The sequence below is a fragment of the Protomyctophum parallelum genome (assembly GCF_964188405.1).
Source record: "Protomyctophum parallelum genome assembly, chromosome: 4".
Lineage (NCBI taxonomy): Eukaryota > Metazoa > Chordata > Actinopteri > Myctophiformes > Myctophidae > Protomyctophum > Protomyctophum parallelum.
The window spans coordinates 2,849,047-2,862,007 of NC_139700.1; the positions used below are offsets into that span (position 1 = coordinate 2,849,047).

General features: G+C 44.7%; 1 protein-coding gene across 3 annotated transcripts in view; it reads right to left on the bottom strand.

Moving 5' to 3' along the window:
* The window catches only part of znrf1 (zinc and ring finger 1), a 63,275-nt gene extending 53,358 nt beyond the window's left edge, over positions 1-9,917 (bottom strand). For 2 of the 3 annotated variants that reach the window (XM_083764115.1, XM_083764113.1), the window contains exon 1: positions 3,825-4,923. In XM_083764115.1, the coding sequence (XP_083620241.1) occupies positions 3,825-4,272 (448 nt within the window). In that variant the 5' untranslated portion in view covers positions 4,273-4,923. Of the gene's footprint in view, positions 1-3,824; positions 4,924-9,818 lie in introns of those variants that run through there. The other variant, XM_083764114.1, reaches the window with a different exon arrangement.
* Between the last annotated feature and the right edge of the window lie 3,044 nt (positions 9,918-12,961).

Here is a 12,961-nt window from a genome sequence, read left to right on the forward strand (position 1 = left end):
TGTGTGTGTGTGTGTGTGTGTGTGTGTTAATAATCTAGGGAGTTTAAAGACCTATTAATACTCCAGTTACAGGTAATAAGGTGACCACGGTGGTTAGTAAAAACAGAGTGATGTGTTGGGGTGAGTGGCTTACCACCGCGGCGTGACGTCATGTAGTCAGGGGATACTAATACGATCTGGGAATACATTTCTTACCAAGAACTCTCTTTACCAAAATGTGTTTGTAAGGGTGTCTACTAACATATCCCACATTGGTTTCTATTCAACCACCCAAGGGGAGTTTTTGACAGCTGCTGAAATTTGGGGTACCATCAACAAACAATATATGGCAAAATGTTCTAAATTTCTTTATGCTTTAAGTAGCACGTGACGTGTCAAACTAAGGGGTTTTCATGATTCTGAACCCATTCCAAGCATTAGTTTTGCACAAAAAGCACTCCTTGGGCCATAGCCAAATTGCCCAAATGTGCCCAAAATGTGCTGACCTCATCACATTTGTGATGATGGCTATGGCCGTTTTTAGCCCAAGGAGTTTATCTGCATTTAGTTTTGCATTCTTGTTACTGTGTGTGTGTGTGTGTGTGTGTGTGTGTGTGTGTGTGTGTGTGTGTGTGTGTGTGTGTGTGTGTGTGTGTGTGTGTGTGTGTGTGTGTGTGTGTGTGTGTGTGCGTGCGTGCGTGATCGATTGATTGAAAGTCAAGTCAATACAAAAACTGTTACTTTGTGGACGATCCATTACACTCGTTTACAACAGGGTCCACCATTTTCAAATTAATCAGAACATTTAGAGACGTACAAATATACACTTCTATAAATAACAGGAAAAAACATGTACACTATGGGGAGAAAGGGGTGGGGGGAGCTCAGACTTCATTTACAGGGGCCAGTTTCGAATTGCAGCCGTGCGTAGGTACAGTAGGTGCTCTTTGAGAGCGGTTTTCAAGAAGTCTAGTCTGCTAAGGCCAGCGTCACTATAGCTGCTGGACATTTGTGGTGTCTGAAGGCTGATTTATATGCGTCGGTGAGTTCCATGCAAACAGAAATATGGTATTTGTGTCAGGCTCCACGTTGTCTCTGAAGCGTAAACCAGGCCGTAGACTCAGTCACACAGAAACATGTATATTGTGGGACCAATAAGGTAAGCCTGACAGTGGTGGGGAAAAAGTACTAACATTTTCGTACTTTCGAGTAAAAGTATCAATACTTACTGCAATGTAAAAGTCTGGAATTCAAAATCTACTTGAGTAAAAGTACAAAGGTGTTGGTATCAAAATGTAGCCTACTTCAATACCAAAAGTAGATAGTATACCCTTTATGCAGAACGTCTTATTTCAAAAAGCTTTTAAAAAAATAGCAGATTTACAAGCTCTGTAGATCAGCTATTTTTAAATGGCCGAAATGTATATAGGGCTGAAGTGGGTAATGCTGTGTTTTGTAATAATAATCCAGATACGCTACAAAATAACAAACTAAAGCTGTTGAATAAATGTAGTGCAGCAAAAGTACAATATTTGGATCTGAGATGTATAGTGGAGTAGAAGTAAAACGTAATTGGAAATAGGAAATAATAAGTACAAATACCTCAAAATTGTACTTAAGTACGGTACTTATTTACTATCCCCCGCTGGCCTATGATACACATGAACAGCCTCTCCTCCGCTCCATCAACTCAACCCTTTATCCCTCCATACCACCCCACCCTCCTCGTCTCCCTCCCAGGTTCCCACCTCACTTTTCTGCTCCTTCCATACCTCCCTCCCCTCCCGTCCTCTGTCCAGTCTCCATCACTCCTTCCCTTCCTCATCTCTCTCTCTCTCTCTCTCTCTCTCTCTCTCTCTCAAATCGCCAGCCTAATTGACTCAGACAGATTTGGCAACAGGCTTATTTATGAGAGTCACCTCACACACACAACACGGAATTAGACCTAATGCACAGACGGTCAAGACCGGGATCTCCCCCTACAACATGTTGTTGTTGTAGTTGTTGTTGTGGCAGAGCCCCTCAATGTCACACAGACACTAAAGATAGTTGTCTCCACCAGGCCGAAGGCATGGGGAGAGAGTATGTTTTGCACTCTGTCCGTGTGTGTGTGTGTGTGTGTGTGTGTGTGTGTGTGTGTGTGTGTGTGTGTGTGTGTGTGTGTGTCCTTCCGTCCGTCCTTCCACCAGTCCGTTATCAGCTAATCTCCGGCACCGTTGGCCCGATCCATGCCAAACTTTGCACACACACTCCCTGGATGCCAACGATGAACCTCTGCCCAAAATATTCCTCAACGACCTGTTATAGCGCCACCATGAGGCCGATTTAGGCAAAACACATTTCTGTAGATAACTCGTACATATTTTATCCATACATCACACAATTCGGTATACACTATCTCCATAGTCATGTGATCAACACAGATCTGCACAATTTCCCATCTTCCATCCTGATTGGCTAATATTGGCTTCCAAAGCTCACATGATTGGTCCGTTTCGAACAAAATGCAACAAATCACAAACACAGTGTCCAATTTCGATGAAATTATACACGCACATTTCCACTAGGCAGAGGACGACATGCCACTATTTCTTTCCCAAATCAGCCTCACGGTGGCGCTATAACAGGCCATTTCCTGTTTTTACCGATAACTGCATCTGTATACAACTTATGTATGCCTCCCTAGAGGGAGAAACATTTTCCCTGCATCCCTCCACATCTGCCGGTTATAGCGCCACCATGAGGCCGATTTCTGCAAAACACATTGTTTATGTTAGTCACACAGATTTCATCCAAATCTCACGCAAATCGGTACACATGATCTCTGTAGGCATGTGATCAAGACGAGCCTGTTGGATTTCTCAGATTCTACACTGATTGGCTAAGATTGCCTTCCAAAGTTTTCAGGAGTGGCCCGTTTTTTTTTTTTTTTTTTTTTTTTTTTTTAAGATATTTTTTTTGCGGCTTACGCCTTTTATTGATTTTTTAAGGGACAGACAGTAGGCTGACAGGAAACGGGAGAGAGATGGGGGGATGACATGCAGTAAAGGCCGTGTCGGGTTCGGGAGTCGAACCCGCGGCACACTGCGACTGGATTACCAGTCCGGTGCCCAGACCGTTACGCCACGGCCTGGGCCGAGTGGCCCGTTTTGTACAAAATGCTGCACATGTCCTGCTCATCCAGAATTCTATCCTCAGAGATGCTATGAGTGATCTGGCTCTGCATTTCCTCAACAAAATGAAGACAATTGTTGCAAGAAACAAACAAACAAAAAAACATGTTTATATTACTCCTAAACATTTTGCCAAACATCACACACACTCCTATCCTCCTAGTGGAGACCTGTGCCCAGAAGGGCACTTTTTCTAGTTTTTTCTGAATCCGACACAATGACAAAACAGACGGTCTCCTCTGCTGCTGTTGGCAGACTGACCCAACCCAGACAGCTATTTCCACAAATAAACAGAAGTTACAGTATAGGAGAATCCCATTTGAATGAAGGTTTGCTCTGTGCCATGCAAGTTCCTCTGTTTCCTCTCTGTCTCATAATACACTATATATACAAACACCGAGGAGGAGGCTATAGGGGTGAAACTCCTGACTGGGTGGGTGGCATGAGTAAAATATGGCACCTGCGTTGGTCAACTAAAGGAAAGTGCGCAGATGTTTTGCATTCGTGTGTGTGTGTGTGTGTGTGTGTGTGTGTGTGTGTGTGTGTGTGTGTGTGTGTGTGTGTGTGTGTGTGTGTGTGTGTGTGTGTGTGTGTGTGTGTGTGTGCGTGCGTGCGTGCGTGCGTGCGTGCGTGCGTGCGTTTTGCCAGTTTGGACATATTATGCACACTTACCGCTGTGGCCACTGAACCAGCGGGGTGCGATGTGCAGGGGTAAGGTGTCAGCCAGCGACCCCCGGGACCCCAGGTAGAGGACACCGTCCGTGTGGTGCCCTACTCCGCCCCCCGTGTTGTCCTGGTGGTAGCCGTTATTACCGTGGTGGGGGCCAACAACATTGGCATTCGTGCCGCCGGACCCCGCTCCGGCTCTGTCCGAGTCCGTTCCCCCCCGGGGGGCACTGCTGTAGAACCCGAAGGGCACGGCGGGGCCGTGGTGGTGGTGGTGCTCGATGCCCATGCCGGCCACGGAGCTGACCGAGCGGCTCCGCAGGCCCATGGTGCCGCCGCTCGGCCGGTAGTGGCCGAAGTGGGCCGAGGGTGGCACGGCGCTGTCGTCCGTAGAGACGCCGGGGAAAGCGCCCGGCCGGGGCCGCCCTGCTGCCGTGCTCTGCTTGCCCCCCATCCACCAAAGCGCACCCCGAGGAAAATGGGTGGGGGGGTTCGTTCGCCTCGTCGCTGAAACGCGGAGGGGCTCCCTCCTCTGCTCGCTCGATCCGCAAAGGGTCGAGAGAGAGCCGTCACGGGCTATCGCCACCCTCCTCCTCCGCTATCCCTTCCTCCTGGCACGCCTGTCTGCCTGTGTGTCTGTCTGCAGTGGTCTTCTTCACCAACACCACGCCACGGCCGCCGACACAACGCGCTGCTGCCTGGCTGCTGGGCTGCTGTGATATGATTCCACTATAGTCCGGGGGTTAGGCTTGTCAAGTAGTCTGACTACAGCAGCTGCTGCTGGGGCTGGTGATCTCTGCAGACGCAACAGCCCGTCGTCTCCCAGTCCCTGCCGAATGGAACATGAGCAGCGATTCAATTCACCTGAACCAGAAATAAACCTCGAGATAATTAGCCTAAAAATAACAAGTTCTTGGACCGACGACGTAAATGAACGAATGATAAAAAAATAAAAAATAAACGCGACGTAATATTAACCTATATATTCCAATGATCTCCTCCAGGTAATCGGACGCCTGTATAATAACATGCTATACATGCAGGACTCCTCGCATGCAGGCAGGCTGAGGCAGCAACACGTTTTCCGTGCCCCCCGTAGCTCCTCCGTGCCAATGACAGGACACACACACACACTGCACGCGCGCGCGCGCACACACTCTCACTCACTCACACACACACACACACACACACACACACGCGCGCGCGCGCAGCCTGCCCCAAATCACAACAGCAGCGAGCGAGGATGACAAGCACATCCACCGAGGCACCGTGCACGCAGCGCCGCAATGTTCACTCCTCTTGTTATCTAGCCTGTTCTCTATTGCCTCAGCTGATCTCAGCCATCATTGACAACTGTTGCTGTCTGTGTGTCTGTCTGTCTGACCTGACCGCCGGTCGGTCCGACCCGACGGTCTGTCGGTCTTGCTTGGCAAGCGATAGCGACGTTGTTGATGCTGCTGTCTGTCGCTGGTTGCTTTCCCGGAGACTATAGTCGGCGCTGCTCGGGTCACTGACAGTCTGCTACGCCGCTCCCCTGCGCTCTGAAATCGGCGCGCTCTCGCGCTCCGTGCCGCCGCTTGGCTGCTGCTGCTGCTGGCGAGACAATGGAGGCGCCCAGTGCGCAAACTCAGCGTGCAATACAAATAGAGAACCGGGATCGTGCACGAAGACGCTTGTTTTATTCTTATCCAGGAGCCAGGGGGAATGGGGATGGATAGATATCTATAATAGATAAAATAATATAGGCTTTTAGGGTTTAGGCTATAGTCGTTAGATATAGAGTCCTATATTAATTGCCATTAATTAGCCACATGCATCACTCAGAGTCTCTCTCAGACAGTCACATATTAAACCATAAACAAACCCGATAGCCGGGTCACGTATGTCGGTAAGAATGGTGGTCCCTTATTGGCTGTTGATGGTGACGTAACTAAGGTATACGCGGCCCTCAAGGTAGGTATAAGGTCAATAACGGGTCTAAAGGATTTAGAACAGCAGTAATAGACATTAGTTAGTAGCAGTAGGCTACTTGTATGCTCTGCTTGCGCACAAGTATGCATGGCCTACTTGTGTGCAAGGCGCAAGTTGTCACCACCTTCGTTCCTTTTTAAATGCGTCCACTTCAACTGTCCTTCATACCTGAAACAGTCTCTGAAATCATTCACATTCCCCATACTCACATGTTCCCCCCAAAAGAATATTTTCTGAATCCGGACGCAGGTCATTCCACTATACAAAGCTCCATCTGACTGGAACAATATTCCGCTTTCACTCAGATCAATTACCTCTCTTGGCCACTTCAGGACTTCCCTGTATTCACATCTCCAAACAACCTGTTCATGCTTTTAAAATAGCTTGCACATGTTTACTCCAGGTATTAGTACTGTTTTCTCCACTATTTCTATATGTAAATAAGTCGAGGGCCGGGGGTGGTGTGGGTGGGAGAAGGGGAGCAAGCTAACTGTACTTGTATGTGTATGTCTTGTGTATTTGTACTGTATGTTATGTTGCACCTATGTGTCTTTTGTACTGTGTACTTGCTGCATCTCAAGGGGTCATCCTCCCAATACAATTCTGAAGAAAGAAATGTCTGAGTATATCAAACAATTGATCCAACCAATAATGACATATATCTCCATATATTGTATAAAAGAGACACAGAGGTCTACTCTGAGACATGGACACTTTCAAAGAAACTAGAGAAACAGTTGGATGGCACTTACACCCGCCTCCTAATGAGAGCGCAAAATCTGTCTTGGAAGAGCCACCCATCAACTAATCTAATATACGGCAACCTTCCCTGTGTTTCTTCACTAGTCCGATCCAGAAGAACACAGTTTGCCGGGCACTGCTACAGAGCTGACAATGAGGTTATATCTTCCCTTCTTCTCTGGAGTCCTGCCTCAAAGCAGACCAGAGGTAGAAAACTGTCGTTCCCTGATGTCATCGCTAGGGACACAGGCATCAGTCTGTACTGCAGGCTCATCTTTAGCATGGGATTACTTGGTCTAATCCGTGTGCATGTCTAATTAGGTTATTGGTTCGCCTTTTGTTTTCCTTTAACACTAGCATGACTGAAGTAAAATGAGCCTGTATAGTGTAGTGCTTCTTGTTTTACTTACTTTGTTACCCAATATGGCCAAGTATGACAAAGTATGTGAGACTAGCCAGTAGCCTCTTACCTTAACAGTTGTAAACATGTCATTCTGTTATGTACGCATGAAGTAGCAGAGTCAGGCACATTTTGGCACAGCCAACTGCATGAGGTAGCCTAACAGAATCAGTGAGTTTGGTGATTTAATAAGTGTCTTGAACTTAGTTGGTTATAGTCCGGCAGCCGAGGTGGACGGGTGGGACATTTCGTATATAGTCTTTTTTATTGGCCTAAAATATTGTCTATATACATTCATGAATCCACTTGCTGACCGGCTATAAGTATTGGGCAATTTTTTATAGGGGTTTATTGTGATCCTACCATTAACATCCTATGGCAGGCAAAAATGTCTCATGCTACTTAAAGCAAGAGGAAAGTTTGACATGTTTGCCTGCCATAGGAAGTTCATGGTAGGGTCACAACACAAGAAACCAAAAACAGCCGGTCAACAAGTGGATTCACGAATGTATGTACTGTATAGAGCGTCGCAGTCCCACCCCCTTTCAGAACGACGAGTGGCCCAGGAAATGAATCCCAATGCATTTTGCCCATAGGCTTTTCTTAAAGTATTTATTTAACGACGGTTACAACTCGGATCGTGACAAATCATGACAATGAACACAATATTTTGGGCCGATCAAATCATTAGAAAGAAGAAAATAAAGGCAGGAGACAAGACTATTTGTTTTGTTTTTCTTCTTATAAATTATTTGATCGGCCCAAAACATAGTGTTCATTGTCATGATTTGTCACGATCCGAGTTGGCTTTGTCCGCGGCTTAACCGTCTTTAAATAAATAATATTTAAATAAAATAAATACCAATGAAAAAGACTATATACCAAATGTCCCACTTTAAACAATTTACAATTTACAATTTAGGCATTTAGCAGACGCTCTTAATCCAGAGCGACTTACATGTAAGCAAGAACAAAAGCATGGGAATACATCACATAAAAGCATTTATCAATATCATGAAACATGCGTAAGCTAAGAAAGTAACAGTGGAATATCTATATAATGAAACTATACATACACTATACATATAAACTATACATATTTACTACTATGCTATACATATGTACTATGGCGTGCTATGACTATATACAATACAATTATAGTGCTGTCTACATAACATGCTATAAGTCTGTGTCAAATGCTATCTAAGCCAACAGAAATGCTATCTAAGGGGTTAGGGTAAGTGCTATGGGCCATGATGGAGTCTGAAAAGGTGGGTTTTCAGGCTACGGCGGAAGATTGGGAGTGATGCTGCAGTTCTGACTGCAATGGGAAGTGCATTCCACAGTTTTGGAGCCAGAAGGGAGAAGAGTTTGGGACGTGTGGAGCGTTGTCCCGGCGTTTTTAGTGAGGGTACTTCCAGTTTCCCTGCGTTGGCTGATCTGAGTGCGCGGGAGGGTTTGTAGGGTTCAATCATACTTGTAAGATATGGGGGAGCCATACCTTTGGCTGCTTTGAATGCCAGCATCAGAGTTTTGTATTCTGTGCGGGCAGCGACCGGGAGCCAGTGGAGGGAGCGGAGCAGGGGGGAGACATGTGAGAATTTTGGCTGGTTGAAGACCAAGCGAGCTGCTGCATTTTGGATCAGCTGGAGAGGCTTAAGTGCATAAACAAAAGAAGCCTGTTGGCTGATGGACTATTAAAGATTCAATTGCAAGTGAGACACTGCAAATACACACACACACACACACACACACACACACACACACACACACACACACACACGAAAAAAGATACATTGATGACATGCTATATACAAACATTTTACAGATTTTTTTAGCTACTCAAGGATACATGAAACATCGTCTTCATCAGATAGACTGACGCTGCCAGTGCCTAGCATATCTGAGACAGAACAGTATTTAGCCAACTTTGTTGTTTTGTCTTTACAATTCTCGAGCACAAGTATGTGAGCGTGGCCCTATGGACTTATTGTCTCCCAAACACAAGGACAATAAGTTGACAGTTATATCCCAAGGCCATAATACGTCACACCAAAGGCTTATGTAATGATAATGGGTGGTTATCAATTGAATACCGGTATTCCACTATGATGAAACATATAATCTGATCCAAGCTGGACTACCTTGCTGATGCTATGAACAACAACTTCACATGCAGGAGAAGAAAGTAGCCATGGACCCCATAGGTCAAATGCCCCAAACAGCTCAATTTACACACCAACTGCAGTTGGCTGGCTGGCACACGCACGCACGCACGCACGCACGCACGCACGCACGCACGCACGCATGCACGCACGCATGCACGCACGCACGCACACACACTTTTCTAGACCCTGTGTCTACAATGAGGAATGTCGCAGAAATGGAACTGGACGTCAGAACTGGAAAATAATGCCATAACTCGCAGATTGACAGTTGGCTGTCACTGGGAGAGATCTGCTTCCATCCAAATAGAATATGACCTGGACCTTCATATATTTGATCTCCAAGCTCTCCTCAAACATGGAACACAGACTGACTTCATAGTTATTATTATTCATATTATAAAAAGTGATTATTCTTTTTCCATAATTGTACTTGTGTATTTGTGTACAAAACTTCTTGTACCCGGTTACTGTTAGTGTACTATTTTGGAGTATTGTTGTATATATTCTATAGGCTTCTGGAGGTATTGTTTAATGTTTATAGATTCATTATTTGGCGGTTGTAAAACTTGACATGTACAATATAGCGTTTGAAAGTGTAATTGTATTCTGCCGCTTGGCCAGTTCCCACAAAGAGACGCAGTCTCAATGTGTTTTTACTGGTTAAATAAAGGTTAAATAAAAATAAAATAAAAGTATTGAGTTAGACATGACATAACTGACCATGCTTCACTGCCCCAGACCCAGTCAGTTGTCACCCAGTTGTCGTGACGTGTCTCGTCTCATCCTGTTTTGTGTTGGTCAATGTGAACGGGAACTTCAAGATGCATCCAATATTGCCTTCAACTACCGCAAAGGAATCAAAGTTGTGCCTTCGATCACAACAGAAGAAAGTCGAGAGAGAGAGAAAACATCACCATTCTATTGGGTGCCAATTTGGGGTGAGAGATGAACTCGCTCTAAATCAATGATATCTCACCAAGGACTCCTGCACCTATACCCTCTCTCTCTCTCGTGAAGAATATCAATACAGACTCTATGAAAGGTGACTGTTGTTAACAGTGAAGACTTGCCTGACACTCAGGGAGTGTGGGAGAAAGGTGACTGTTGTTAACAGTGAAGATTTGTCTGGCACTCAAGGAGCGTGAAGAAAAGACGACAATAAAGACCAAAGACAAGGAACAGCCCAGAACGCTACTTGAGACTGTTCTAATCATCTAATCAACGGCAATAGGATGTTTAGGGCCTACCGTATCTTCATCTCTTTCTGTATAGGATCTCACAACAATTAGTATACCTTATTAACACCTAAAGTTCTAATCAGGAACCACAGCAGAAATTGCATTTTGTATGGCTGTACATTCATATTGCCTAAATATGGCATTTTAGTAATAAACTTCCTTGATTAGTGTTACGGTCTCCAAACAAAGTATGCAAAATAGCGGCTCAAATTGGAGACCTGAGCTGGCTGGCTTTTATAGCAGAGGGCTGCAGCAGAATTAGAGGAATCTGCTGCAGGTGTGCCAGCCTGGGTGTGTCAGTCTGAGTGGGGAGGAGAGACCTTAGGCACAGACAACACGCAACAATTAGAAATAATATCTTGTTTGTCTTTTGTATATTACTGAATGACCCATGACCCTGCCTCAGTCAAGTTCAAAATCCTTCAGAGTTTATGAGACTGATCTGTATTAAATGGTGATAAATATAATTTCATTCATATTAATTTAATTAGAATTAATCACTAAACTACACATAGTAGACCACTACACTGATATTTCATAAGTTTGAATGCAATTCAATGCAGTGTCCATTAAACAAATCAAATGGGTGGCCCTATTTCAAAGATAGTAACGTAACCTTTTTATTCTAATTATGTGTAGACTTTAGGGTTCCCAGTTACCAACATCACAGTATATTAAATGATTCACTTCCAGATCCCAAGGGCGTAGAGAAAAATCAATAAACCATTCATTCTTTGGTGAGTGTACTAGACAAAATGGCATTGTGAAGATCCAGTGTTTAACTGCTTTTCGCTATCGATTTAAAGGTAAAAGTCGTACGATGGAAGAGCAGCTTACTGTTGGTAAACAGGTAGTTATCAACAGAGGTACCAAACCAGTAATTCGGCAAGTCAAAGACACATCAAGACCCTTACCTAAGCATGCACACTTGGGCGCGCTCGCACACACACACACACACACACACACACACACACACACACACACACGCACACACACACACACACACACACACACACACACACACACACACACACACACAACCATTTTATATTGCAATGCTTTGCTTTCAAGTTTCAACATTCACAATATCATACCCTGGAGACAAAATAAGAGTTAGGAAAGTAATTTCCATAACAAACCAATTTCAGTTTAGTTATTTATTATTATTTCCAAAATCCTCCATGAGAGAAATGGCACTCAATCATCATAGCACGAATATGTAGGCTACAACTAGGCAAATCAATATTAAAGTGCATTCTAAAAACATTTGAAATATTCAATAAATAATTTAAGTTATGAAAAACATCTATCAATATAAACTCACCACACAAAGTTCAGAAACTTAACTTTTGTCCATTATTTCTCCACTTTAATAATACCAATTGGCATTGTATTTTATAAAATTTCAAACGTTGATTATAGTCACCTTTACAACAATGTATAGCTTGTAAGGACTGGGTGTTTGTGGAATGAGCAACACAGCTAAACGTGTGGTTAGCGCCTACAAAAGATTTGCCAAAATGGCAAGTGGTTGGTATTCACCCTTGCTTTGAGTTGCTTAGTGGATTGGATGATTGCACTCTCACACAGTAATAAGGGGGGAAAAACACATATTGGCCATTTTCACACTTTATTAATTTTACACTCAGTGTTAGGGAACTCAGGAAGATCCAACTCTGGAAGATCATCCATACACAGCCACAGCAGCTTTGAATGGTATGGGGCGGTGTCTCTCTCACAGGCAAGACAGAACTTGTCATCATTGAAGGCAATCTCAGTGAGATATTGGGATGAGATTCTGGGGTCAGTGGCGATCCCATATCTTCAGAATCTGGGACCTAGCATCATCCTCGAGGATGACAACGCTTGCCCCCCACAGAGCCAGGATCATCACAGAGTACTTCCAGAATTTGGAAGTGTTGAGGATGGAATGGTCTGCCGTGAGTCCAGACCTCAACCCAATTGAACACTTGTGTGATCAGCTTGGGCATGCTAGAGTGACCAACAAAACCGCACGTTGGCTGACTTGCAACAAATCCTGGTTGAAGAATGGGATGACATCTCACAGCAAAATGTGCATGGCTAGGTTGGTGACTACTGACTAGCATGAGGAGGTGCCAAGTGTTGTGGCTGCGTTTGGATCTTCCACCCGCTACTGAATTCCATAACAATGACTGAGTGTAAAATGAATAAAGTGTATACTTTAATACTAAAGTTATTACTGTGGTTGAATACCAACCATTTGCCATTTTGGCAAATGTTTGGGGGGCGATACACACGTTTAGCTGTGTTGCTCATTCCACAAATGCCTGATCCTTACAAGCTATACCTCGTTGTAAAGGTGACTAATCAACAATTACAATTATATGAAATACACAAGTAAGACGCGCAAACGCGTGAAGCGAACGCAGCTCGTGTGTGTGTGGTTGTGTGTGTGTGTGCTACAGCTGCGCCCTGTGTGTGTGTGTGTGTGTGTGTGTGTGTGTGTGTGTGTGTGCGTGCGTGCGTGCGTGCCACAGCTGCGCCCTCTGGTGGCGGGCCGGTGGTGTAACAGCGTGACACCACACAGCGTGACACACAGACACTCAGCCCCTGCTGTCATAGTAAGTGGCTCACTGCGTTCGC